The following is a 25,852-nucleotide window of genomic DNA, read 5'->3' as shown; positions in this document are numbered from 1 at the left end:
TCAGAGCTCTCTCCTCTGTTGCAGCCAAATTCTACCCATCCTTCCAGGTCCACCTGGAATCCTGCCTCCCCAGCAAGTCCTGAAATCCAGTGGTACTCTTCTTTTCTCCTACTTGACCCCAGTGTGCCTTTGGGTTGCTCACTATTTTCTTTTCTTTTTTTTTCTTTTTATTTTATTTTTTATTTGAGAGAGAGAGAATGAGAGACAGAGAGCACGAGAGGGAGGAGGGTCAGAGGGAGAAGCAGACTCCCCGCCGAGCAGGGAGCCCGATGCGGGACTCGATCCCGGGACTCCAGGATCATGACCTGAGCCGAAGGCAGTCGCTTAACCAACTGAGCCACCCAGGCGCCCTTGCTCACTATTTTCATGGGTACATGCATGTGCATGTAACTCTGTCTGTAAATGTTTCCCGGGCAGGGGCAGTTCTGATGCTGTGCTGGGGACAGAAAAGGGGTCCAATAAGTCTGTGCTGGTTGATTGATTGCAGGAGACTCTGGTGGGCTGCTGTCCCATGCTGGTTTCTGACATGTCTTAGCTGGCACCTTCTTTTTATTCCTGGTTGGTTTTTATCTCCAGGGCAAGGGAACACTCACTCAGCCTTCTTCCCTTCACTGAAGGAAAGGAAGGGATGAGATTCTGCTGGGGGCAGCACAGGTCTGGTCAGCTGAGCTCTGTGGCTAATGTGTGTGTGCATGTGCCTGTGTGTGTGTAAGCATGTGTGTGTATGTATATGCACATGTGTGTGTACTGCACGTGTGTGTACTGCAGTGGGGCTGCAGCCCCCTCCCCCAGTCCTTCTTCCCTCTCTGCTACTGCTCTTGCCCTCCAGAGAATCCACTCCACAAGATGAGTAGGTCTAGGCAAAGGGAAGAAACTAAAGGCCTAAGTGTTCTCTTTCCCTCCCCTTTGCACATCATAACTTCTGGATCTTTGATGGTGGAGGGACAGGCAAGGTGGGTGGGTGGGCAGGAGGCTTGCCTGCTGGTTAGCTCAGGATGGCTGGGATGGGCCCTTCCAGGTGGTCTGAAGGAATATAGTACCTGAGGGTGTGTGAAAGTGTGTCAGTGAACCCAGGGGCTTTTGGTCACACCTACTGACTCTCCTTTCTCCCATGATTCCCTCTTGCAAGATCTCCTATCCCTCATACTCTACATAGTAGTCTTCGGATCCCTGTAGCCTTTTATCTTCTCTTCTCATTTCGCACTAAGTTTTATGCCTTGTCATAGGTTCCCAATCCTTTTCCTAGATCCCAGAGGAAAGGGGTGACATTTTATGAACAACTTCCTATGAACCAGACATTCGACTCGCTGTTCTGTGTACAGTGTCTCATATAATTTCTTTGAGGGTTTTTTTTTAAATTCCCATTTTATAAAGATTTTATAGATTAAATTGCCCATGGTTAATATGTGTTCATCTGTATTTCCTCTGCAGATCCTGGCCGAGGGGAGCCTTACATACAGCACATGCTCAGGAAATAATGGTATGGCACTTGGACTGCCATATGTAAGGGCAGCTCAAGTTGAGGCCTGGGGTCAGCAGAGGGTAGGCTGTAGTGGGAGAAGCTTATACAGATAGGGAGGAAAGAGGGCCCAAGGCCAGAGTGCCCCACAGCCACAACAAGCTAAACGTTGATCTGGCTGGTGTTGTCCACTGTCCTTGTGAAGGCCTGGTGACCCCAAGTCCCTAAAAGGCCTCAGCCGCTCACCTCTTGCTACCACATTCTAACCCCCCCACCCAACAAGAGAAGTCAGTGGAAGCCACTCTTGGGTGTCCATTGCTGCTTTCTCAGCCCCCTTCACCTGAAAGGGGGTCAGGCGAAGCTTCCACATATGTTTCATAGTTGTCCTTCATATACCCACTGGGGTTAAAAGACAGTTTAACAAATTTTTGGAGGAGAAAGAGGGATGTGGTAATTTGGGAGCCTTGAATAGAGCCCTTGGAAGAGGGAAAAGCTGCATCGGATACCAGAGTGTGGGGATGGTGGAGGGTATTTGGGTGACCAGAAGGCCCTGAAGTGGGGGAGCTGAGTGAGGAAGTCCATTTATAGCGGGCTGCCAATCTCTAGCCTCCAGTCCAAGACGCCCCAGCTGTATAATTCCTATCGGCTTGTCATCCTTTCATCTATACTTTTCTGAAGTTGGTTCTTTAAGTTCCCGAATTTTGGAAAAGAAGCCGGGAGACCTTGTGAGATGTGAAGTCTTTTTCTAGAACTGGAGAGGCCCGGAGCAAAGTCAGGGAGGGCTGCCCGGAGGAGGCTTTCCCCAGCTCCTCTCCCCAGGCTTTCCTAGGGCTGGTCTTGCACTAACTGGCTAGGGCTAAGCCTCCTTCGGGCATAAATCAGTGGCATGGGGAGGAGACAGGGCTTCGGCCAACGCGCCAGGATGAGCCAAACAAGAGAGGCATTCGGGGGAGACCCGCACGCTGTGCTTCCAAGGCTGGGGAAGACGAGTTCCCGCCTAAATCCGCAAGATGGAAGTTGCTCCCTCTAGCTTTTCCACTAGCGAAGGCTGCTGGTTTTGTGAGTGACCCCTCCCTTTGCACCCAGGTCGATTTCTAACATTTACTTCTTAATAGAGTCTTGTTCATTTAAAAATGCATGGTAAAAGACACTACCAAATACACCTTAGATCCGGCCCAGATCCGGTTTTGGGTAGCGCGGAAAGTTTACAAGGCACTGGATGTACCCTACCCCGGCACACGGGGTGCGCGCGGAGCTGAATGCAGGAATGTGTGCACCAAAACCGAGGGACTCAAGCAGCTCTAACGTTGCTGAGGATGTGTCGGGAGGGAGAGTGAAACTGGGGTGCCTGGCGTGCGTAGGCGTGTGCCCCCGCGTGTCCACGGCCCCGCCGCCTCTTGCCGAAACGTGCCAGCAACCTCAGCTCTCTTTCAGCCCTTTCCCAGCCAGACGCTTCCTTTTTGGTGCCTCTGGGCGTTTACTGTAAATTCCGTGACTAAAACACGCCGGTGAGCCCGGCCCATCGACAGATGGATCAATCGCCCCCTTCTCGGCTGGGGGAGGGGGACCCCACCCGGAGCCTCCGAAGCGGGTAGCTGCCGGCTGCCTTGGGAGAGCTCTCGGAGTCCAGTCCGCCGCCGAGCGCGGGCCGCCGAGCTTGGCACGGAGCCCTGGGCCCGGTCGGTCTCGGGTGCTCCCGCCGGGGTGGGGTGCGAGCCCCCGACCGATCCTTCCGGTGCGGCTCGGGCAGGTCAGCCGGCCTCGGAGGAGGCGGTCGGGGCGCCCGGGCATCGTGGCCTTCCTCCCGCACCAGGGGAGGGGAGAGGAGTGGGGAAAGGGAGTCTCGAAGGGCTGCAACGCCGGGGCGTGAGGGGGCCGAGGGCGCCAGGGGCGTGTGGGGAAAGTTCTCGAGCTCCGCGTGGAGAGCACACGTGTATGCGTGCTAGGGGCTAGACCCGGGCAGGCAGGCTGCGCGGGGACGCTGGGAGCTGGCGCTGGAGGGGCTTCTTCTTTTCTCTTGCCTTCGGCGAGAAGCTCTGCTTCGACTCCCCGGCCCCAAGAACGCATCCGCCCAAGGAGGGTGGAGCCCCTCCCCAGACCCCCGGCCGCCCAGCCGGGGATTTTCGAGCGCCCCTCCCCCCATGCCCCCGGGATGGCTGGGGTGTCCTGGACACTCCACGCCTTTCGGCCTCAGCTGAGTCTCCCCAGGCCTCCGGGACCCGTGGGCCGAGGCGGCGGGGGCAGGGGCAGTGGGGGTTGGGGGGTGCAGCCCGCCCGCGGCGAGAGGTGTGTGGGGGGGTACGGTGGCGCGCTGAGAGGGGAGGAGGAGGGTGCGGAGGCTGTGGTGGGTTTGAGCCGTAGCTCGGGGAGCCGGTCAGTTTCCGGCCAAGGCAGCAGGTCAGTCCCGGGAAGGGCGGGCGGCCGAGCAGAGGGAGTGAGCGGCGAAGCACTCCTCTCGTCCAGCGTTTCCTGGCGCCACCGCCGTGTCGCCGCCGCCGCTGCAGAGTGTCGCTGCTCCGCCGCGCTCCCTCGCCCCGAGCCGCCAGCCGCCTGGGAGCCTGAGCGCCGAGCCCCGGGCGGAGAAGAGGGGCGCGGGCGCGAGAGCCGCGGCGAGGGAGCTGCGAAGGGGGAAGGGGGCGGGCGGAGGGAGGAGCAGGGAGAGAGGGAGAAGGGGGAGGGAGAGAGGAGAGCGAGGGAGAGCTGGAGAGAGCGAGAGCAAAGAGCGAGAGCCAGGGAGAGGAGAGGGAGGGAGAGAAGAGAGAAAGACACACGCACGCAGAGACACACAGTCACTGGAATTCCATTAGAAAAAAGTGAGACGAGCAAGGGTTAGCGGCAGAAGATTTTTTTTTTTTTGAATCTTTTCTTCGTCTGGGTGCGAAAGAAGCGACTCCGGGTTCTCGTCTTCGAAGCTCCCACTGGATTGTTCCTTGGCGCTAACACCGTCGGTGGATTTCTCTATTTGCATTTTATTCTGACCCCCACCTTCGCTGCTTCCTTTCAGCCCTTCACTCTCAAATCGCCTCTTCTCCACCTCCCCAGTCCGCTCCTGGGAAGCGCAGGGGAATTGGACCCGCGGGGACTCGCGCCTTCCCGGACCAGCGGAGGGGAGGACAGAGCGAGGACCAGGCTGTCGGCTTGCAAAGCAGATATACCCTCATTTACGTGTATATTTGATTTTAGTGGGCAAGGGGGGCGTCGAGAGGCAGCCCACCGCCCCCCTGCCCCCCCCCCCCCCCCACCCCCCAAGCCAGAGGCGAGGATCGCAGGACTCAGGATCTTCATCGGGTGGACTAGCTGGGATCTCCGCATTGGATTTGGGGCTGATTATCACTGCTTGGCTATTATTATTGTTGTTGTTATTTTTTTTTTACCTAAGGGAGAAAGACACAAAAAACTGTGGGATTTATTTAACATGATCTTGGCAAACGTCTTCTGCCTCCTCTTCTTTTTAGGTGAGTACCTGCGGGCGGGGAGGGCAGCTTGTCCGCCGGAGCCTGGGGGGCCGCGCGGGGCCGCGCGTTCGGTCGCCGGCGAGAAGCCGGGAACGCGGGGGGCGAGCGGGGCGCGGGCTGGAGACCCGCGGGGAGAGCGCGCCGCGGAGCGAGCCGGGCCCCCGCGCTGCCGAATCGAGCCGGGCCGGGCGGCGAGGCTGCGGGCGGAGGGACGCGAACCGCCGCTGGCTGGTTACGCAGGGGGCTTGGGAAGGAGACTTGGAACACCATCGCCGCACACACGCACACTCGCTTACTCACACACAATGCTAGCACTCATTTCTCTCAAAATAATGGGTTCAAATTGCGGCAACTTAAGAAAAAAGAATACCAACTCTAGATCTGGAAGAGAGGAGGGTGGGGAGCGGCTCTGTGTCGCGGAGAGAAAAATCATGCCAGTTCCATCTTTCTGGTCGGCTCCTGGATCGGCCCGGGCGGACGGCATGGGTTTCTGGATCTCCTGCTTGGACATCGGTGCGGGCAGCGCTGGCCGCCATCCCCTCACCTGCCAATCACCCTTCGGGAAATGCATCCCACTTCCCGCTCCCCGAACCCCCCTTTTCCAGTGGCCCCAGTCCCTGGAGCACTTTTCAAGTTTCTCCCCACCCTTTGCCCGCCCTCCCGCCCAGACCCGAGCCAGATGCGTGGGCAAGAGTGAAACATTGCGAGCAACCGTTCACTACCTATCTCTCACTACTTCTGGCCGCCTGGGGACCCTGTAGCTTGTGGGAAGAGGAGGGAGGGAGGTCAAAGTTTGCTTCCTTGGGTGAAGAGGGAGAGGAGTGATGGAAAAAAAGGGATCTGAACAAAGACCATTGCTCATTCCATAAGCCCCCTCCTCCAAGTGCAGGGAGGAGGGGCTGCCTGGTGCCCCTGAACCCTGGGCAGTCTCCCACCCAGAATTCCCAACCCCTCGCGCCCTTTTGTGCTATGTGAAATCTCAGCTGCTTGGGAAATGGGTATAGAGAGAGCATTCTGGGAGTGGAGGTGAGGAAGAAGGTGTTTGCCAGCCGGGTGCTGACCTGGAGTCCCTGGCGAGGCTGCTGCCCCTGGGTAGGTGCTCTGGAGAGGGAGCTGGGTAATGAGTGTGTTGAGTGCGCACACATCTGCCTCCGTGTGGATGCTGTTCCTGCCACCCTGGCCTGCTGTTAGCCTCTGGTGAGCCAGGGTGCCTAGCTGGGTCAGGACTGTACCCTTTCTCTCCTGGAGGAGGCGAGAGGGGAAGGCCTGAGGGGGTAGGTGCCCATCACAGAAAGATGTTTGTGGTCTAGTAAGTGCCCTCCCGGCTTGAATAGGGGATTTGAGTCAATACTGATTAGACCCTTTGTCCACCCCCTGCCTCTACCCTGTCCCAGAAGCTGCGGTCCCCCAGGGTGCCTGGCCCTGCTCTAGGGTGTGGCCTTCACAGGTCCTGCCCCCCTAAACCAGAGGCAGCTGTCTCCAGGGTGGGAGGGGCTGCAGGAGGAAGCTGCAAAGGTGCTCCAGGCCCACTGTGAGCTTGCAGCCTTTCCTGGCAACCCACTGCAAGTGGGCTCTCATTCTGGAGGGGCTGTTATAAAACCCGACCTTTTCTCCCACTGCTGGTTTGAAAACCCAGCTTTCTGGGGCTAAGAAGAAAAGAAAATTGTATTATAAGCAGCCAGATTGCCCGCTGCTGAGCTATGTATGTCTATACCCCACAGGGGCCTTCTGATGTCCCGGGGTGGAGAAGAGCGTTCTGGGCCCCTTAGTCCTGTCTAGGGGCCCATGTTGCAGGCAGGCTTTTTTCAGCTGGGAGGGCTGTGGAGTTGACTTTGTTCTCATGATATAAGGGTATGTGTGTGTATGTGTGTGTCAGAGATGCACCCGGAGTCTGAGACCCTGGGGGCAGTGGTGAGAGGAGGAGTAGTAGCAGGGCATCAGCAGTCCTTTTGGTCAGAGCCTTTCAGTTCCCCTCCCTTGAGATGCCCCTTTCCAGAGCTGGGGGGAGGGGTTAACTGAGTGACCACCAGATGTTAGAAGACTCTGGGTTAGGCCAGCCAAGGAGGAAGGGATAGGTTGGTATTAAGGAAACTTCAGCCTCAGGGCCACTTTCCTTGGCAAGGAGCTCACAGTTGGGAGCTGGTTGGAAATTCCGCTTGTGGGGAGAGGCTTTTGTGGAGCTTGAGACTGGGTAGGCAGCTTCAGTGTGTGTGTGTGGGGGGCACGGTGAAGTGTGGTGCCAGGAACATGGGTCTTCAGTGTGCCCCCAAGGTTCCGAGTGAGGCCTGGAAGTAGAGAGGCCTTTCTGGCCCCGTCATCCTGACCTCCAGGGTTGACATTCCCAGGGAGAGAATGAGATGGGGAAAGTCACTTGGGGGCAGGGCTGGTCAGAGGGCCCCCTTCCCACTGGTATCCTAGTGTGCATTCTAGCTCTTGTGGGGCTGTTCAGTGCGGGGGGGTGTTTGCAGCTCCGTGTAGTCTCTCAGTCCCCCTTGTCTCTAGAAGCTGTTCCACATGTCTTTTCTTAATGGATCTGAGTTTTCTCCTGATTTAGAATTTGGAAGCAGCAGGATACCTTCTGGCCTTTACTCTTTCAGAATTCTTGGCCCAAGGCTCCCAGTTGCTATTTCTTTCTCTGTCTGGGCTTGATTGGTTCTGGGGGTCATGACGCCAACTAGAAGAGCCAAGGATGGGTGCAGCCAGGGAGTTTGGGGAGAGGATGCACTGGCTCTCTGTGGAGCATCTTCCTGCCCTGGTCACGTGTACCAGCTGGCAGCATGGGGGACGCCCTTGCTCTTGGCATAGGAGCCCAGCATTTGTGAGGATTGTCCTGTGGGGCTCTAGGACCCACCTGTAGGGCAGGCAGGGTACGTGTCCTTCTTGCCCCGATCCCCTAGGCCAGTGTCTTGATCTTTAAGCCTGCCCAGGATGCTCCCTTCTCAGGCTGTCTCAGACAGTGCGGCCTTAGGCACAGTCAAGGTGGGAAGGGAGAAGGCTGCTGGGACGCTGTGGGGAAGTCCGTGGAAGTCCCAGGGCTGGGTAATTCTTGAGGCTCTAGCACGCAGCTGGCCGGCTGGCTAGGTGGGGGTAGCAGGTGCAAGTGAGGCTGGGTCAGCTCAGCTGCTCCTGGGTGGCCCAGATGCACTGAGTCCTGCTCGGGGACCTAGGAATTTGCTGAAGCCAGGAAATAAAGCTGCTACCTCGGCTTGGGCGGAGGACACCTCTCCAGCCAGTGCCTCGGCAGATGCCCCGCTGTTCGTGCCCACACCCCATGCTGGCTTCTTCTCTGGTCTTGTCTCAGCCTGGCCACAGCCTTCAGCTCTTCCTGTCCTGAGGCAGAGGTATGGTCAACGGGAGAAGGAATATCTTTTTCTCTGGCCCTTATGGCCTCCACTGCAGGCCTACCCCTTGCTCTTCTACTTCCTCTCGTTGTGGCTAGGTCTCCTCCCGCCAGTGGTGGAGTCCTTTCCATCCGCAGCTGTCTGGAGTGACAGGCTCGTGGTACAGTGCTCTGCCTCCAGGTGTCGCTGTCTCCCCACGGTAGCTCCCCCCCCTGAGCAGGGCCTACTGGGGAAAGGAGTGAGAAGTGGCCATTCTGGATAGGGATTTGGGGGGGGGGGGCGGGAAGGGCAGATTCTATGGGATTCTGAGGAGGGGACTTCTGGCCTAGGATCTTAGTATGCTTTGGGCTGGATGGAATGGAGGAAGCCTCCCAGGTCACTCCTGGGTCTTGGAAAAGGCAATCTTGGCTCTGGCATATGGAGGGGCTTTTTCTGGGGCAGGATCTGGAGTGGACAGGAAGACTGGGGTGATGTCTGTGTCTAGAGGAAACCATTTTGGGAGCTTGATTTTGACAGGACCAAGTGGGCTTCTCCCTGCCCTTCACTTATGAATCTTTTTCCCGGAGCCCCTTCCTTTAGAGGACTGTGGGTTTAGATGCTCTGAGGGTGATGAATAGGAAGGGTGGTTGAATCCTGCTTGTTCACCTTTGGAAAGGCAAGGCTCCACGTGCACGGCCAGAGTCCAAGGACGGAAGCTCTCTCCCTTTTGCAATTGGCTTATTATTCGGCTTTTGGAAAGAAGGAAAAAAAAAAAAGGAGAGACCGAGGGGGAGAGGGTTTCAGAGAAGGGTGGAGAGGAGAGGGAAGAGAGGAGAAGTAGAAGGTGCTAGAGAGAGAGAGAGAGAGAGAGAGAGAGAGATGGGGCACAAGGCTATTCAAAGAGCAAAGGTGATGGAGAAATAGACCTTAGAAGGAAGTCAGAGAGAGAAGTGTGTGTGAGAGAGAGATGAGAAAGCCACACACACACACACACACATACACAAGGAAGAAAGCTAGGGGCTTGTCAGGCTTGCCTGCACCACTTTCTTTCCACAGGGCTGGGGTACAACTTGGCCACAGAAGGCATGTTTTCAGGTGTCCAGCCAGGGTGCACTTGGACTGGAAGGTGTGGAGGGCTGGGCTGGAAAGGTGTGGCCGCCCCCTTCTGGACATGCCTCAGGCCACAGGTCAGGCTTGTCTCTTGGGGTCTTCTCTTAGAGTCTGGGAACTCAGAATGGACAGGCCAGGAGTCTGAGGGGCCCTTTCAGCCCCTGTGTGACCTTGAGTTGTCATCTCCCTTCTTTAGGTCTCAGTTTCCCCAGGGTAAAGTGGTGGGGTAGGGGGAGCTGGATGCTGTGGTCTCTGAGGTCCTAACAGACCAGGAGAGTAAAATTATTTCCTGCTGCTTTCCGAGTTTAATCCAGCCTGTTGGCTGGACATCTGGTGGAACTGAGGTGGATGGAGGTTTGGGCAGCAGGAAAGCGAGAGTCCTCCTCTGCACACTTGGGCAGGCCCTGCAGCCCCCAGCTCTCCGCTGAGGCTGTGGCATCCTTCTCTGGCCTCCTGGGTTTTCAACTGTTTGTGATCTTGCTGGAGGGTCTTCGGGCTTTCCTCTGCTCCGCTCCTGGGCCCAGGGCTGAGGGGTGACCAAGTGGAATTGGAAGAGAATCTGGTAGAGCCAGGGCACAATGACAGCTTGAGGTCTCCTTTGGGCTTGAGGAGGGATGTTGGTGTCTTGGGAACCTTTCAGGGCTCTTCCTCAGACCCGTTGTGTGGTGGGGAAGGCAGCATGGAGTCGGCCTTGGTGTGCTTTGGAGTAAGATGGGTGTGAATGAAGTTCCCCGAAGGGCCCAAGCCCCCAGGCCTGCATCTTGGGTCGGAGGTCATAGCGGCCCTCATTCATGCTTGTCTTCCCTCCCCACCACCCAGACGAGACCCTCCGCTCTTTGGCCAGCCCTTCCTCCCTGCAGGGCCCCGAGCTCCACGGCTGGCGCCCCCCAGTGGACTGTGTCCGGGCCAATGAGCTGTGCGCCGCGGAATCCAACTGCAGCTCCCGCTACCGCACGCTGAGGCAGTGCCTGGCGGGCCGGGACCGCAACACCATGCTGGCCAACAAGGAGTGCCAGGCGGCCCTGGAGGTCCTGCAGGAGAGCCCGCTGTACGACTGTCGCTGCAAGCGGGGCATGAAGAAGGAGCTGCAGTGCTTGCAGATCTACTGGAGCATCCACCTGGGGCTGACTGAGGGTAAGCCCGGCGGGGGCGGGGGTGGGGGGGAGCCGTGGGTGGGGGCCTAGGTTCAGGGGAAGACTTGGTAGTGGAGGGAACCGGCCAGGTCTCTGTCGCTCCCTGCCAGGGGAGCCTGGAACATAGAGGAAGTAGCTGGCTGATCTAGGAGGGCGGTTGTTGGAGGCGGCCAGGAGAGGTGAAGGAGGGGGCAGAGTGTCAGCTGGGGAGGAGAGGGGGCTGAGTGGTGGGAGAAGGAGAACAAGGCTGGAGAAAGGAGGGCAGTAGGGGTCAGGAAGAGGATGGATGGACGGACGGACAGACGGAGGGATGGACTTGTGCAGTGGTAACAGAGAAGGGGAGGCAGGAGTACCCAGGCCGATGCGGGAGGGGGGTCGCTGCAGGCAGAGCTGTGCCTCCAAGCAAACCAGCCCCTGCCACTCCCCGAAGGCCTGGGCTCTGAGCTGAGGGCAGTCCCATTTTTGCTCTTCCTGCTGCCAGGAGGCTTGCTCTTCAGGGGGCTTCCTGACCCCAGGGCTGGCCTAGGCCCCTTCCACAGGGCTTGGAGCAGTGTGTGGGCAGCAGGCCCCTCCAGCTCCCAAGGTGGAACCTGCCACCGCCCCCTCCCCTAACAGCCCGCTCCCCGATGCCATCCCCTTCCAGACCACAGTGTGGAGGATTTGCGTATAGTGCAGGAGGATTGGCCACCTTGGTCAGACGGTCATTTATTGATTCAACAACTGTTTATTGAGAGGTTATCATCTGCTGGGCATTGTGGGAACACTTGAGAACAAGCGGGGGGAGCCTCTGCCTTCATGGAGCTCATAGCTGGGGGGGTGCAGAGAAGTGAGGGGCTTTCTGTCACTTGGTGGCCTCAGTGCTGTCGGAAAGCACTTGGTGCTGTGGGAGCCCCATGGCAGCTTCTTATAGTCTTAAGAGCCTTCCTAGAAGAGGCAGCCTCTGAGCCGAGGCTAAGAGTGAGCTGTAGTTACGCCCGGAGGGATATGGGCAGAGTGTGGGAGGTGGAGGGGGAGCTTGGGCACAGGCCCTCAGGAGGGAGTTGAACTCACTCGCAGACCAACAGGTAACTCAGTGTAGTCAGGTGGGGAGCTGGAATTGGGGATGGGGGGAGGAGAGGGGAGGGGTGCGGGACCTGCTGGGCCTCAGGGAGCCCCGCAAGGGGAGGCCATGCGATCTCGGCTTCAGGACAGTGAAGATTGGAGGCTGTTCCTGTGATCCAGGCCAGGGGTTGTGGTGGCTGGCTGAGGACAGCGGCAGGAACGAGGGAGGGTCCAGGGAAGCAGAACCAACAGGTCTTGGTGAAGGGAGAGGAGTCAAGGAGGGCAGTTTTCTGTTTTGGGCAATTGGGTGGGTGATGGGGCCGTTCACAAGAGGCGGAGAAGGTTTCGTGTGGGGGGAGGGCAGGGAGATGACGCCTTAATTTTGGGGTGTGTGGCTCTGGTTGGAGCCCAGGTGGGGAAGCGGCTTTGTACATGGAGATTTAGGAGCTGCGGTCAGCCAAGGCCAAGGGTGTGCACACACTGAGGGGAGGGAGGGGACAGAGCCCCCGGGACCACCACCGACGTTTACAGATGGGCGGGGGAGGCAGGGGCACCTGCGAGGGTGTGGGAGAGAGGCGGGAGGGACAGCAGGGGACCGGGGAAGGAAGGAGGGCCAGCAGTCTCCAGTACTTGGGGTCCAGCAGGAGAGGGCTGGTGGCATGGCCCTGTGCCCTTGGGGTGAGCGCCGCAGGTGGCCACTGGGAGCAGAAGCCTGGTTAGGGAGTGAGTGGGAGCTGGGAAAGGTGACTGTGGACAACTTCTAGAAGTTTGGTGTGAGGAGGAGAGGACAAAGGATGATTTTTTTTAAGATGTGAGAGGGTGGAGCAGCTTGAAATGGAAAGTAGGCCAGTAGTGGTGGAGTGTTGAGGTGAAGAGAGGGGTACGCTGTGGAACGGCGTCGGTGGTTAGCCTGAGATGGAGAAGCAGCATGGCCTCAGGGTGCTGGAGGGGAGGGGAAACGGGGACCGGGTGTGGGGGCCGGAGAGTGAGGGATTTCTGAGCAGGTGCCGAGATGGTTCCAATACACCCTGAATGTGGGAGTAGAGCGGGCAGGTCATTATGAACAGTATCACCACCGTGAATAGCAAAGTAATTCCTCTGATTCAGTCTCCCGTTCCCAGCAACCTCGAGTCCTGGAGCTAGAGGTGAGCAGAGAGAGGGAAACAGTGCCACAAAGTGCATGTCCCTTATTCCCTGCGAGGTGAGGGAGGATGCCTCTCTAGTGCCTGAAAACTGAGGTCCCTGAGCCCAGGGCTGCATTCTTTAGTTTCTTGTTTTCTTTCCTGAGGCCTTCAGTTTCAACCCAGGGGAAGTGGGGTGGTACCTTGGGGTGGGCTTGCTGAGGGCTGCAGGATTCCCAGGGGAGGGGACAGAAGGACTGCCAGCTGGTAGAGCCGGGTGGGCCCGCTGAGAGCCTGGCCACCCGAGTGGCTCCCTCTGGCATTACTGCGCCAGAGGGCCGAGGCCCTTGCTGGTGGGAGCCAGGCAGTGGGGCGTTTGGATGAAGATGGCGTGCTTCACGGGCTTTACACTGCGTCCTGCGCTTTGCTCTTCAAGGCCCTCTCAACCCAGCAGTACGGGATGGGAGAGGCGTGAGCTGGCTTGCTGGTTCTCTTACTCAGCAACCATCTATGAAGCCCCCCGACTGTGTGCTTCGGGGTGGGCGAGGGGAAGCACTGATTCAGCCGTGGTCCCCTGTGCTGGGCTGCGTGTGGCTAGGAGAACCCTCCCCTGGGCCAATCCTACAAAAGTAGACCTCCTACTTTCTCCTTCCTCAGAATGCACCCCTCCCCCATTCCTGGTTCTTGGGAGCCAGAGGTGGTTTCTGCCTAGAGCTGGCCAGGGGAAGCTGAGAGGCCTTTTAACAGTAGGTAATGTTCCTGTGAGTGACAGGATCCACCTGAGAGTTAATTATTCATGGTGTGGGATGAGTGGTCTCCCTGGGGGAGGCTGCAAGCACTTCCTCCCTATTCCTTAATAACACTTAATAACCTGGCTTGGGCCTGGGGCGGGGTGGGGGATTGTGGGGAGGAGAGATCTGTGCTGGTTTGGACTTTGATTGTGGCTTCCCCTTGGCCACTGCTGGCGGGTGTGAATCCTCTGGAGGCTGGGCCCCACCTTCTCCCTCCACCTGAGGCTGAGCTGTGCATAGTCTGAGGACCTCAGCTGCGGACAGAGCTGGTGGTAGCAGGAATGTGGCCTCTGCTGAGCTCCTAGATGTTCCCAATTGCAAAGGACCTAGAGATCATTCTGTCCCACTCCCACTTTGGTGGGGAAGCTGAGGGTGCAGGGAGGAGGGTTGGTGGGACCAGGGCCCCCGACTCCTTATCCAGACCCCTTTCCAACTGCCCTGGGGAGAACCTGTGGCCTGGGGCTCAACTGTCCCTTCTGTCACCACCGCCAGTATTTACATGGTGGCGCTGTCCCTGATGGCTCCACGGGGCACTTGAGACCAGACTTCTTGCCTTCTCCAGAGGTGGCCCTGAAGTTCAGGGTCATTCTGGTCCTTCAGATGTGAGGAGCAAAGGCCTCTCGCACAGGTCATGGCCTGGGAATCTGACACCTTAGGTTTGGGTCAGTCTGGTGGCCGGGATGCCCAAGGGGCCAGGTCTCCGATTTCCTGCTGGTGAATTCTGCCGCAGGAGCATGCAGCATGAGTTGACTTAAATAGGATGGGCCTTTCCCAGCCAGTCCTGCAAGAGGCTGTTTTCCCCCCGGACACTACCCCCCAACTCTGCAGTCGATCATACTAGCTGATGTGCACCCAGGTGCCTAGCTTTGCCAGGTGCAGGAGGGAAGGACAGGCCCGGGGCTGGGGGAGCAGTCCTGCTGGCCTAAGACTGACCCTGTGAAAAGTCCAACAGCAGCAGTACTTGCTTAAGAACAGTTTGGTTCAGCAACACTTTTAATTTTGGAGACCGTATTTATCATGGCTAAGTACTTGGATTCTGGAGCCAGCTGCCTGGGTTTGAAACCTGGCTCTGCCACGTACCAGCTGTGTGACCTTGGGCCGGTTACTTAACATCTCAGACCAGTTCTTTAGCAATGAAACAGGGAGAGGAATAGTGCCTATCTCGTAGAGAAATTAAGAGGATGAAGTGAGTTCGTACACCTAAAGCGCTTTCAGTGGTGCCCGTGCATAGAGGGCTCAGCATAACATCATTTTTCCTACAAAAATGCTTCCTAAGCTCTTATATTATTTGGCCCCAACAAATGGCAGTGGCTGGTAACCCCACCGCTGGGATTTTCTCTGGTGCCTGTGGGTAGAGAGGAGGACACTGAGATCGTACAGGCCTGGTCATTCCCGGGGGCAGGTGGGATTGGAGACTGGCCTGAAAGGATCAGTGCCCTTTGGATGTCGGTCAGCAGTTAGCGCTTAGGGCCCGTTGTGTGCAGTGCAGTCTGTGTGCTGTGTGTTGCAGGGCGTGAAGGGTGCTTGCTCCTGTGAGGTGAAGTAAAGGGTGGGGGCCGGTTCTCCAGGGGGAGAATGAACATCTGGGGGTCTGTACCATTTTTGGGGGGTCTGCTAGCTATAGCAGACAGAGGCCTTGCTCTGTGAACCGGCAGAGGGCCGGATGAGCCTTGAGTGCTGGCCTCTGGGGGACCTCACCCCTTACGGGCAGATTGCAGGTCCCCTCTTCTGGATGGCTGGCCCCGTCCTGCAGGAGGCCCCGTGGATGCCACCGCACATGTGCTCTTCTTCAGGTGCTGGGGGAATGGGAAATCAATGTGTGAGACTATGGGTCATCACCTATCTCCCCTGCCCCTTCAGCACACGCACACAGTCTGAGTGATTATCCATTGATTTCTCCTCACAGTAACGTCTCAAGAGGATATTTCCTCTCCTGCCGAGGTGTTGGTGGAAGGGCCGGGAGTCCCGATGAGGAGGTGGTGGGTCTCCAGGGCATCCCTGTGCCATTTATCTCCTGTCACTCGCTTGCTTTTCTATTCACCAGCCCTCTGATGCACCCCAGAGCCCTGAGGAGAGGTCTGAGAAGCCAGCAGGTGTGAGCTGGGTGGAGGGCCCTGGCCAGGCCAGCAGGGAGTGCAGAGGTGGGGAGTTGGTCAGACAAGATGGGGGTCATGCCTCCACTCAGCAGACCTTCAGCCCCTCCAGGCAGACTTTTCTGGTGACATAATGGGAAACAAAGAGGAAGTTCTGTGCCTTAGGCGGCCTGGGCAGAGCGAACCTGTAGTGATGGGGGAGAATGTCAGCGTGAGGGCCAAGGGACCAGAGTCTAGTCTAGCTCTGCTACAAGGAGCTGTGTGATCTCAGTCAGGTGTCTTTACCTCTCTGGGCCACCTCAGAGTCCTCTCTTGTGAAATGAGGAACTTGTACTGAACAACCTTGGAGGGCCTTTGGCTTCAAATCCTTTGATTTATGTTTGGCCTTCCGCAGGCTGTCCACCTCCCCAGTGCTTTCTTTCCAGAAGCATTTGGAAGTCCTTAAAAGAGGGCTGGACATGCAGGGAGGTCAGCAGAGGGAAGTGTGAGCAGTACTGACCTGCTGTGGGAGACTACTCTAGTTGGAGAGAAAGAATTCACCCGTATGAAATGTTCAGCATCTCGTGCATCACTTGCTCTTGTCTAGCACCGTGGGAGGGGTGAACCTGTGCCTGACGCTGGTTTTTTCTTCCAGGTGAGGAGTTTTATGAAGCCTCACCCTATGAGCCGGTGACCTCCCGCCTCTCGGACATCTTCAGGCTTGCTTCAATCTTCTCAGGTAAGTGGGCTCATGCTAGGGCCTCCCCAGTCCTCCTAGGCGCCCTGGCCTTCAGTCGGTTCTGCCTTCCACCAGCAAGCCCCTTCGTGTTTCTGAGCTTCGGGCCCTCATCTGTGAAAGAAGAAACCATAACACCCACCCCTGACGTTGTGTGTGGAGTGGAGCATTTATGGGACTTGCCTAGAATGCGCCTTCCGTGCAGTAGGTCTTGAATTGGAAACCTGGTGTCACTCTCCTAGTTTGTCACATGTCTTGCCCTGCGGGGTCCTTCTTTCCAGTTCCCAGCTCTTGCACTTTGGAATTCTACTTTGGTCAAGCTGTTCAACTTTTCTGTGCCTCAGTTTCCTCAGTTGCACAGTGGGAGAGTACCTACCTTGGGTTGTCGTGAGGTCTGAATGAGCCAGTGGTTGTGAAGGGCTCAGCGAGCTGCTGGGCAACGCAGCCCAGGGCCCGCCCAGGAACCATTAGCTGTGGTTCTTGGCAGTAATATCACCCCTCTCGGCTCTGCTCTGGGACTCCCCTTCCCCCGGGGGCTCTTCTTCTTGAGCGCCACTGAGAGGCCCCTTAGTCCCGGCCACTCCTGCCCCGGCCTGCCCCAGCCTGCCCCGGGAAGTGAGAGGACTGTGTGGAGCTCTAGCTTTGCTTGTCATGGTCCCTGTGCAGGAGTCTGAGGACTTTGTTGGTTCCTTCTTCTTGGCCTCTTCCCTCTGGCATCTGGGAGACCTGTGGGCCCAGGGCAGCCGCCCCTGCTCGGGCACTGGGGAGGGCCTGCCTGTCTTGGGCACCGCTCTGTAGGGGCTGGGGACGAGCTCCTCCGGAAGCCACCACTGGTGCTCAAAGGTGGCCGGGGGGGGCCTGTTACGGTACAGGGCTCCAGACCTCAGGTTTCTAGGAAGTTTTGTGGCAGTATGTAAAGCCTTCTGAAGTTTCTTTTGCTCTAAACCATGGGTTCTCAACAGCAGCACTGTTGGGGTTTTGACTTGGATAATTCTCTCCCGTGGGCAGAGCTGTCCCATGCATTGTTGGATGTTTAGCAGTGTCCCTGGCCTCTACCCATTGGACGCCAGTAGCAACGCACTGAGTTGTGACAACCAAAAATGTCTCCAGACATTGCCAAATGTCTCTTGGGGGCACGACTGCTACCAGTTGAGAAGCAGCGCTCGAAAACTGTGAAATGAACGACCCTCCAGTGAGACCCTAAGCCCCTTCAAATGAAGAATTCTCTAGGAGACTGTTTTTCAAACTTTCTTTTTCTGTTATTGGCCCCTGCTAAGGAGAAAAGTCAATTCTCTGTAGAGAAATACTGTCTTGGTCTCTTTGGGCTGCCGTCACAAAATACCACGTTGGGAAGCTTCAACAACAGAAATGTATTATCTCATAGAGGCTGGAAGTTGAAGATCAAAGTCTGGCCGGGCTTGGTGTCTGGTGAGCGCTCTTTTCCTCACTTGCAGATGGCCACCTTCTCACTGTGTGGGAAGGGAGGGGTGGTGAGGAGGGAGGGAGGGAGGGGGAGAGAGAGCGAGAGAGCTTTTTTTTTTTTTTTTTTTTAAATATAAGGATACCATTTCTATTGGTTTTGGCCCTACCTTCTCACCTTTATGACCTCACTTAACCTAATTACCTCCTAAAGCTTTGTCTGGAAATACAGTCAAATTGGAGATTAGGACTTCAGCATATGAATTTGGTGGGCACAATATAGTCCATAGCAAATACCAAGGAATACCTACTTTTCTTTTTTTGCCTACCCAAGAGCCAATTTTTGAGATTGTATCTAAGAGATTGATATGGGAGGATATATATGTTCCTGATGGGAGAAATCCTGGAACCCCGTGAGAAAGGAGGCATTGGCCAAAGGGTGACCATCTAGATTTGCCCTTGGGCCCTGGTGGTGGTTGGGGATGGTGGTGAATGAAATGGAGACTTCAGAGATGATCCTGACTGGTTTTGGATAGAACTTCACCTTGGGCCACTCCTTTGGGGACAGCCTCGGGGCTCAGATGCAGGTTGAGAATATTCTCAGCATGGGATGCTATAGTGTGGATGCCCTCAGCCCCGATGTACCCAGTTCTCACCCTGCCAGCTGAGTACTGCTGGAGGGGTGGAAGCCATTGGGTTTACCTCCAGCAAAGACACAGATTAGCCTTGCTCCTTGAAGGGTGAAGGTCAGAGGTTTGTTTCCCGGACTCCCACTAAACATCTTTCTAGCAGAAAATCTTTATGTGATGGACTTGATACTCCATGAGATAAGGATATTGACAAGTGAGGAAGTTATTGGGTCTCAACTCACTGAATCAGCTTCTTTTACCCGCTGCCCAGATGGAAATGGCCCCCACATGACCCTGGATCCCTGGGCTCGGGGGACCACTCCCTACAGAGAGGGCATAACTTCGGGGTCTGTGACAGCCCCCCTCATCACTCCAGTTGACCCCACTCCACCCACAGTAGCCCCAGAGTTGGTGCGTGGGTGGCCCCGTCTGGGAAGCTTGGGCACAGAGCTGGGTGGAGGGCCCTGGCCAGGCCAGCAGGATACCAAGCAGGCCAGGGTGGGGCACAGAGCAGGAACAAGGTTGGATGCGGAGCTGGGAGGCCTGAGTGAGTGCCAGTGCATTCCCTGCCACAAATCACCTGAGGGGCTTGGGCAGGTCACTTCCCTGCTCCAGACCTTATGTTTCTTTTCTGAAGAAGGAAAATGTAAGCTTGGAGTGGAGCTCCCCGATTTTTCCCCACCAAGGCACACAGACAGTGGCAACATTGGGTGGCATACTAGGGTGAGCAGAGCATCTTGGTGCTCAGGGGGAACATGGGCCTCTGTGTGGGGTCAGTCTCTGGGCACATATGTCACCTACCTGTGGCTTGCTGGCTGAGAAGGCTTGGCCTGCGGGACCCAAGATCTCTACCGGTGCTTTAGGATGATGAGGCTGCCACCTTGTAGAACTGGATGGAGCCCATCTGCACATGCACACACCAAGAGTTGGCTGTGAATTGCTTCCCCCATCATCTTTGTGTGGAAAGGCAGGGGGTGGGGAGCATGGGGTCTCTGTGGCCCTCCTCTAGGCCGCACTATGCCTAATCAGGGCCCTAGGGACTTGGAAAAGGATGTTCTTGTAGCTTTGGGGTTCTTGCTGCTATCTCCTTCTAAGAATTTGGGTCCGTGTTGGGGCCTCCTGGAACATGTGTTCTTCTTTATCTCTGGCCTCCTCTCTCTGTTGGGGTTCTCAGAAAGTCCCACTGGGAATCTGTTGGCAATAATAGCTGCCAGGATTCCTCCAGCACTCTTTGATGCCAGAGGCCCTGGGGGAAGGACCAGCCTCCCCTCCTCTCTGCCTAGTTCAAAGACAGGCCCTAGCGTCAGTGACTGGGGCTGGGATTACTGGTGTCCCGTTAGCCCTGAGTCCAAGGCTGGGAGGAGAGCAGCCTGGCTCTTCCCTGAACCATGACAGCAGTGATGTTGGAGGCGTCCAGGTGGGATGGGAGAGTTCATGGGGAAGTGAGGTTTTTCCTGTTTCTAGCCATTCAACTGCCCTTGCAAGCATGAAGCGGAGTGGTTAGGGAGGCAGCCTAGTGCACAAGAAGAGTGTGGGCCTTAAGGCAGACAGTCTAGGGTTTGAATCCCGACCTGGCCACTTAGGGGAGTGTGATCTTGGGCCTCACTGGGCCTTCTCGAGCTGTAGTGCCCATGCGTGTATAGTGGTAAGGTGATACCTACTGGCAAGGTTGCTATAGAGGGGTTACCGAGAATGGATGTAGGCAGAGTAACAGTCATCCTCCCTGTGCCGAGGATGCTCAGTAGGGGACAGGGGTTTGGGGGAGCTGAAGTCGGGAGCCCCTCCGTCCCCAGGTGTCTGTGACCCTGTGAATACTGCACCCCGGCTGGTCGCACATGGGGAGGCAGGAGAGGATGGAACAGGCGAGGAGAAGAAGGTCTTCTTAGGGAAGGGAGAGACTGTTCAGGCGGAGAGAGGTTGTGGAAGTGTTCTATGCTTGGGTCACGTGGAGGGAGGCCATCAACGCAAGGGTGAAGGGTCTGGGAGGCCCAGGCAACAGTTTCCCTCGTAGCCTTGGGGCCATGCCTGGGGGATAGGGAGAAGCAACGGCAGATGGCTCGGCTGGGCTATGCATTCTTGGTGAGGGGCGGGAGCCTCCAGGGCCTCTGCATCCCATGAGGGCCTTACCAGATGCATGGGCACAGAGCACGTTTATGCAAATATGTCTTTTCTGTAGCTGGAAGGGAACTTAGAGATCACCTAGGCCCACCCCTTCTCCCAAGGGGCTGATAGAAACACCTACTCTCTAGAGTTTTGCTGGGACTAAAAGAGATACTGCAGGTAAATCCTTGACGCAGTGCTGGGGCATACTGCACTAAAATATGTAGCTATTGAAAACTTATGGAGTTTCTCTAAGGGCAGATGGCCTGGAAGCTTGCATCTGGGAAGTGGTTGCAAGCCTTTTGGTGACATGAGGCTGCCTCCCACCCATGATAGTGCTTGGTGGGGGCTTGGGTGGGAGGTGACTGGGCAATTTTCATGGGACAGTAGGACCTGGGGACTCCTGCTGAGCCACCCTGGCCTTGCTGAGCCACACTGTGGAGGGTTGGGGACACATGGAGGTGGGTGAAATGTCTGGGCCTGGGGCATTTTGTGGGTTGGAGGAAAACGCAGTGGGCGGTGTCTGCCTCAGTTGGCCAGTGAGCCTCTGGGGTGGGTGGGCCGTCTTGCCCGGCTAGGGGCAGGAAAGGCCTAAGGATGTGTCGGGCTCAAGTGGTCCCCTTGTTGGGGGCTTAGGAGTGGAGGGAACCCTATCCCTGCCGAGAAGCCTGACAGGTGGCCCCTGACAGATGAGTACCACCTTTCCCCTTGGTGCTACAGCACTCTCATGTGTTGGGGGCACGTGTGGGATCGTGGGTGTTGGTCTGTGTCCATGCTTCTCTGTATTCCTGTGGGTGCCTTGCGCTCTGCTGTGCTTCTAATACATATCCACACAGAAGATCCTGGAGTACTGGGTGGGCCTGCCAGACCTAGTTCAAATCTTGGCCTTGCCCTCCCAGCTGGGTGACCACAGGGTGGGTCACTTGACCCTTCTGACTTGTCAAATGGAGCAGTTGGGGCCTGCCCTGCAGGGATTGGTGGTGATGCATGCATAGCTCGTCACGCGGTGCGGGGGCACTGTAGAGGGCGGGAGGGAGCTAATGGCTTCAATGTGGCATTAGACGGCAACAAGGAAAGGTGGCGAAGAGGCACAAGCAAGTCTGAGGGGCCTGTGTGTGCTGCATCTTTGGAGTATCTGAAGGTTAGGGAAGGGCGGGGTGCTCCTAAGTGCTTTGTGGGAGAGATGGGGCCCAGGCGGACCTGTTTAGTAAACACTGAGCTTGCTGTGTTCCAGACACTACATCAGACACTGCTTTAGAGTGAAGCAGACTCACGTCCTCACTGCCTAGTGGGATGGGCAGACACCCATTTAGACGCCCACTAGGAGGCTTATTGGTGGTGGTGTGGTGTAGAGCAAGGGCTGCTCAAGAGTTCAAGGAGCCTGGGTAAATCAGGGAAGTCTTGGAAGAGGAGAGGGGGGTTCTGGGAATGCCATTGCTGGCAGCGTCATGGCTTAGAGGCCTGGCCCAGCTGCGGTGATGGGAACCATCTTCTGGGCCTGGTGGGCTCCGAGGACAGTGAAGAGAGACCCTTGTGTCACATGGGAGATTGGCCTCGCTGGGGTCTCCGTGCTTGGGACTCCTGCCCTGGACTTCTCCAGGACAGAGCTCAGCATGACTGCCTGGCTAGGGGGCCTGGGTCCCTGGGGTGGGGGGCGGGGCGCTGAGCTGCCCTTGGGTGGGGAGAGGCCTAGGTCCTGGGCTCCAGAGTCAGGCCTCTGTGAAGGTCACCTCCATGGCCAGAGTGGGGGCCTGGCTCAGCTCTGCTAGATGCCTCAGGCCCCTTCCTTTCCCTGGCTCCTCTGAGGGGGTGCCTGAGCCTTTGTGCCCCCAGAGCCTCCTCCCCTCAGGGTACTTAGTGGAGACTGGCGAGCAAGGGCTTTCCTGGCCCAGCCTCAGCTGGTTGGCTGGTGCGTCTCAGAGAGCCCCTTTTGAGGCAGCCCCTGGGAGGAGGTGGTGGGGGTGCTTTGGGGATGGAGAGCAGGGGAGGAACTGAGGAAGCAGGCAGCCTCCCTCCCTGCCCCCCTGCATGGTGGCTTAGGCGATAAACTGCTTATCCTCAGGTTGTCTCCCTGAGCCGAATGCAGAAGCGTGTTATTTAAATTTCAAAGTCACATTCTTTCTCTGACAGCTGTCAGAGACTCTGAGTGTCAACGAGGACTGGGCTTTAGCTGCAGCTGTCACCTTACACCTCCCCCTTCCGAGGAGGAACCCGTCTGATGGCCAGGGAGAGAGGGTGTGGGGTGGCGGGACGGGGCCTATGGGGACGGGGGCAGGGGAGGTGACTGTGTGGATGGGGTCAGGTGCCCAGTCACAACTGCTGATCAGTTGGGAGCAAATGGGAGGAGGCAGGCTCCACCATCAAGGGGCGCTGAGGCGTGTCCCCCTTCCGTTTCCTTTCCTGCTCTCTCCTGTCAGCACGGTGACCTAGGGCTCCTGGCAGTGGGGGGCAGGATTTGCTTGCCCTACGGTGTGAGCAGGGTGTTGGTGACATCATGTTTTGTTGTCTTTGTGTCCAAAGAAGAAATTGCTATGAGAAAAAAGAAAGGAAGGAAGGAAGAAAAGGAGAGAACAAAGTTTAACCCCAAAGAAAGACTTTTTAATAGTAGAATTTGAGATGTCATGGTTGGGGTGAGGTTTTTGGGGTGAAGACATTTTCTGGTACTTTTTTGGGGGGGAGGGGCAGAGGGAGAGGGAGAGAGAGAAAGTGCAGAGGGGTGATGGGGCCCTTCCCTCCACACCCGGGGCAGAGCCTGACGAGGGGCTCGATCTCATGATCCTGAGATCATGACCTGAGCCAAAAGCAAGAGTTGGATGCTTAACTGACCAAGCCACTCAGGCACCCGTTCTGGTACTTTTAAAATAACATCTCCTAGGGGGCACCTACTTGCTTCTCCTTGGGTATGTAAGACAGGCTCTGCCAGCAGAGGTGATGGGGAGGGTTAGTTCTGGGCTGGGTCCCTCTGCTCTTTAGAAGCTCCTGAGATGGCTCTGCAAGATTCTGCTCCCCTGAGCATGCTCCTGGTTTAGCCATGAACTGCATTCACCTCATTTACTCCAGCGTAAGGCAGGGTTTGGGTAAGTGCCCTGGTAATGCCTCTTCCAACCATATCTGTTGATAGACTCCTTTAACCCCATGGCTGGAGAGAGAAAGGAACAGGACTGAGTGGGGTCAGGTCAGAGTGTGTGGAGGGTGGTGTGTGTGTATGTGTGTGTGCGCTATGAGCCTGTTACGTGTTTGTGTGTGGAGTGGTGTGTATATGAGTTGGTGTGTGTGTGTGGGTGGTGTGTGTGTGCTGTGAGCATGTTACGTGTTTGTGTGTGGGGTGGTGGTGTGTGTATGTGTGCTGTGAGCATGTTATGTATGTGTGGGGGTGGTGGTGTGTGCATGCATGCGTGTGTGTGTGTGTGTGGCCTGAGCGGGAAAGTGCAGAAGGGTGATGGGGCCCTTCCCTCAGTGGAGCAATCATTGCCCCCAACCCTCTTTTCTGCCTCTTAGGGAAGCCCTGGGAACACTGGTCCAGGGGTGAACACAGAGGGGCATTTGAAGATGGGAAGGCCATTTTCACGTGATCAACAAAAACAGTTAGTGGACTAAACCTTTAGATGTGTGTTTTGGGGCTTCCTACCGTCTGGAGGTTATGTCGTTGAACTCTGGATGCTTACGTCCCGTCTCGCAGAGGCGGTGTGTGTGTGAATTCATCCTTCAAACCCCAGGAGCATCCTGTACGTGCTGTGCCCTGTTTCAGGGGCTGGGGGTGTGTCAGTGAACAAGACAAGGGAGTTAGTTGCCCTTATGGAGCTTATTTCAATTCGCCGGAGACAGAGAAAAACAGAAGACAAGCCAACAAACAAATGAACAGCACCACCAACAGAAAGATAGTGAGGAACGCCATGCAGGATTAAATAGGAGGACAGGACAGAGGTGGCTGGTGGGTCTTCCAGATTGGAAATGCCAAAATCGGAGTCCCAGGAAGGATCCCACCATGGAGTGCAGGGAATGGCAGAGGGCACATCTAAGGGAAGGTCCCCAGGAGGGGACACCATGAGGGAGGGTGGGGCCTGGGGAGGCCATGTGGCTGGAGCCCAGTGAGTGAGGTGGAGGTGGTGTTTGGGAGGTGGGCACAGATGCAGGCAGGGGCCAGCTCACTGGGATGCTGCCGGCAAGTTAAGGACTCTGCATTTCATTTTAAGGGTGATGAGAAACAGAGGATTTTAGGCACTTGAGCAGCACAGTATGATTTCTGCTTTTGAAAAGCTTACTCCTGCGCTGTGGGAGAGTGGACCATGGGGCGGGGAGGGGCACAGGCAGGGGAGGAAGCTGGCAAGCAGTGAGAGGCCGTTGCACTGGCTGGACTCCTAAGACAGTAGGGGGTGAAGGGGGTGCATGATCTGGGGTCTGGCGTGGGACGGAGCTAAGGACAACTCTGGTAATTTAGGCTTGAACAGCGATGGTACTGCTGGATATTAGGATGGGAAAGAGGGAAGGAGAGGTTGGGGGGGCAGTAATCCAGAGTTCTCTGTTGGCCACAGTAGGGTGGAGGTGCTAGTCAGACCTCCGCCTGAAAATGCCAGTAGGCAGTTGGATGTAAGCCTGGAGTTCTGAGGAGAGGTCAGGGTTGATGTATAGATGGAGAGTCATTAGCATATAGGTGGCGTTTAAAGCCATGGCCCCATGAGGTCACCTAGTGAGAGTGTGTGGACAGAAAGACAGGGAGGCTGGGCTCTCCATGCAGGGGACGAAGAGCAAGCAAAGAAACTGAGATGAGGGCCAATGAGGAAGGGGAAACCAAGAAAAGGGTGAGGGGGGAAGCCAAGGGAAGCACAGGTCTCAAGAGGGAGGAAGGGGTCAGCTATGCCAAATGTAGCCAAGAGGTCAAGTCAGAGAAGTTTAGAGACATGACCATTGCGTTTGGCAGCATGGAGGGCACTAACGACCTTGGCTGGACTGTCCTTAGTGGGGCCGTGGGTTGGAAACTTGATTTGGGGAGGATGGAAGAGAGGGTGTGAGGTAGGAAGGTAAAAACAGCAACCGTAGGTGGCTTTTTGGAATTTCTTTGTGAAGAAGGACTTTTCATAGTCAGTAAAAAAAATTTCATATCTCATAGTCAGTAAAAAAAATTTTAGCTTGTGGTTGGTGCCTCCAATCCTTCATCCATTCACTACAAATAAAAAATGCTGATGAAGGATTTAGGTGAATCACATCAGTATGAAATGCTTCAATTTTGGTTCTAATTTTTATAAATACAAAATTAAAGCTAACATGTCATTGCGGGAATTGGTGTGAGTATGGTGAAATTCCTGGTTAAAAAACCCCACCCACTAGTATCCAAAATCTATAAAGAACTCATCAAACTCAACACCCAAAGAACAAAGAATCCAATCAAGAAATGGGCAGAAGACATGAACAGACATTTTTCCAAAGAAGACATCCAAATGGCCAACAGACACATGAAAAAGTGCTCAA

General features: G+C 56.2%; 1 protein-coding gene across 1 annotated transcript in view; it reads left to right on the top strand.

Annotated features, from left to right (window-relative positions):
* Positions 1-4,116: 4,116 nt before the first annotated feature.
* Positions 4,117-25,852, top strand: part of GFRA2 (GDNF family receptor alpha 2) — an 85,070-nt gene continuing 63,334 nt past the window's right edge. The window contains exons 1-3 of the mRNA XM_035022494.1: positions 4,117-4,914; positions 10,164-10,478; positions 16,158-16,241. Coding sequence (XP_034878385.1) covers positions 4,875-4,914; positions 10,164-10,478; positions 16,158-16,241 — 439 coding nt within the window. The 5' untranslated portion in view covers positions 4,117-4,874. The remainder of the gene's footprint in view (positions 4,915-10,163; positions 10,479-16,157; positions 16,242-25,852) is intronic.

This window comes from Mirounga leonina, unplaced genomic scaffold (assembly GCF_011800145.1).
Source record: "Mirounga leonina isolate KUSES-001 unplaced genomic scaffold, KU_Mleo_1.0 Mir_176, whole genome shotgun sequence".
Classification (NCBI taxonomy): domain Eukaryota; kingdom Metazoa; phylum Chordata; class Mammalia; order Carnivora; family Phocidae; genus Mirounga; species Mirounga leonina.
This window is presented reverse-complemented; position numbering and strand designations above follow the sequence as displayed.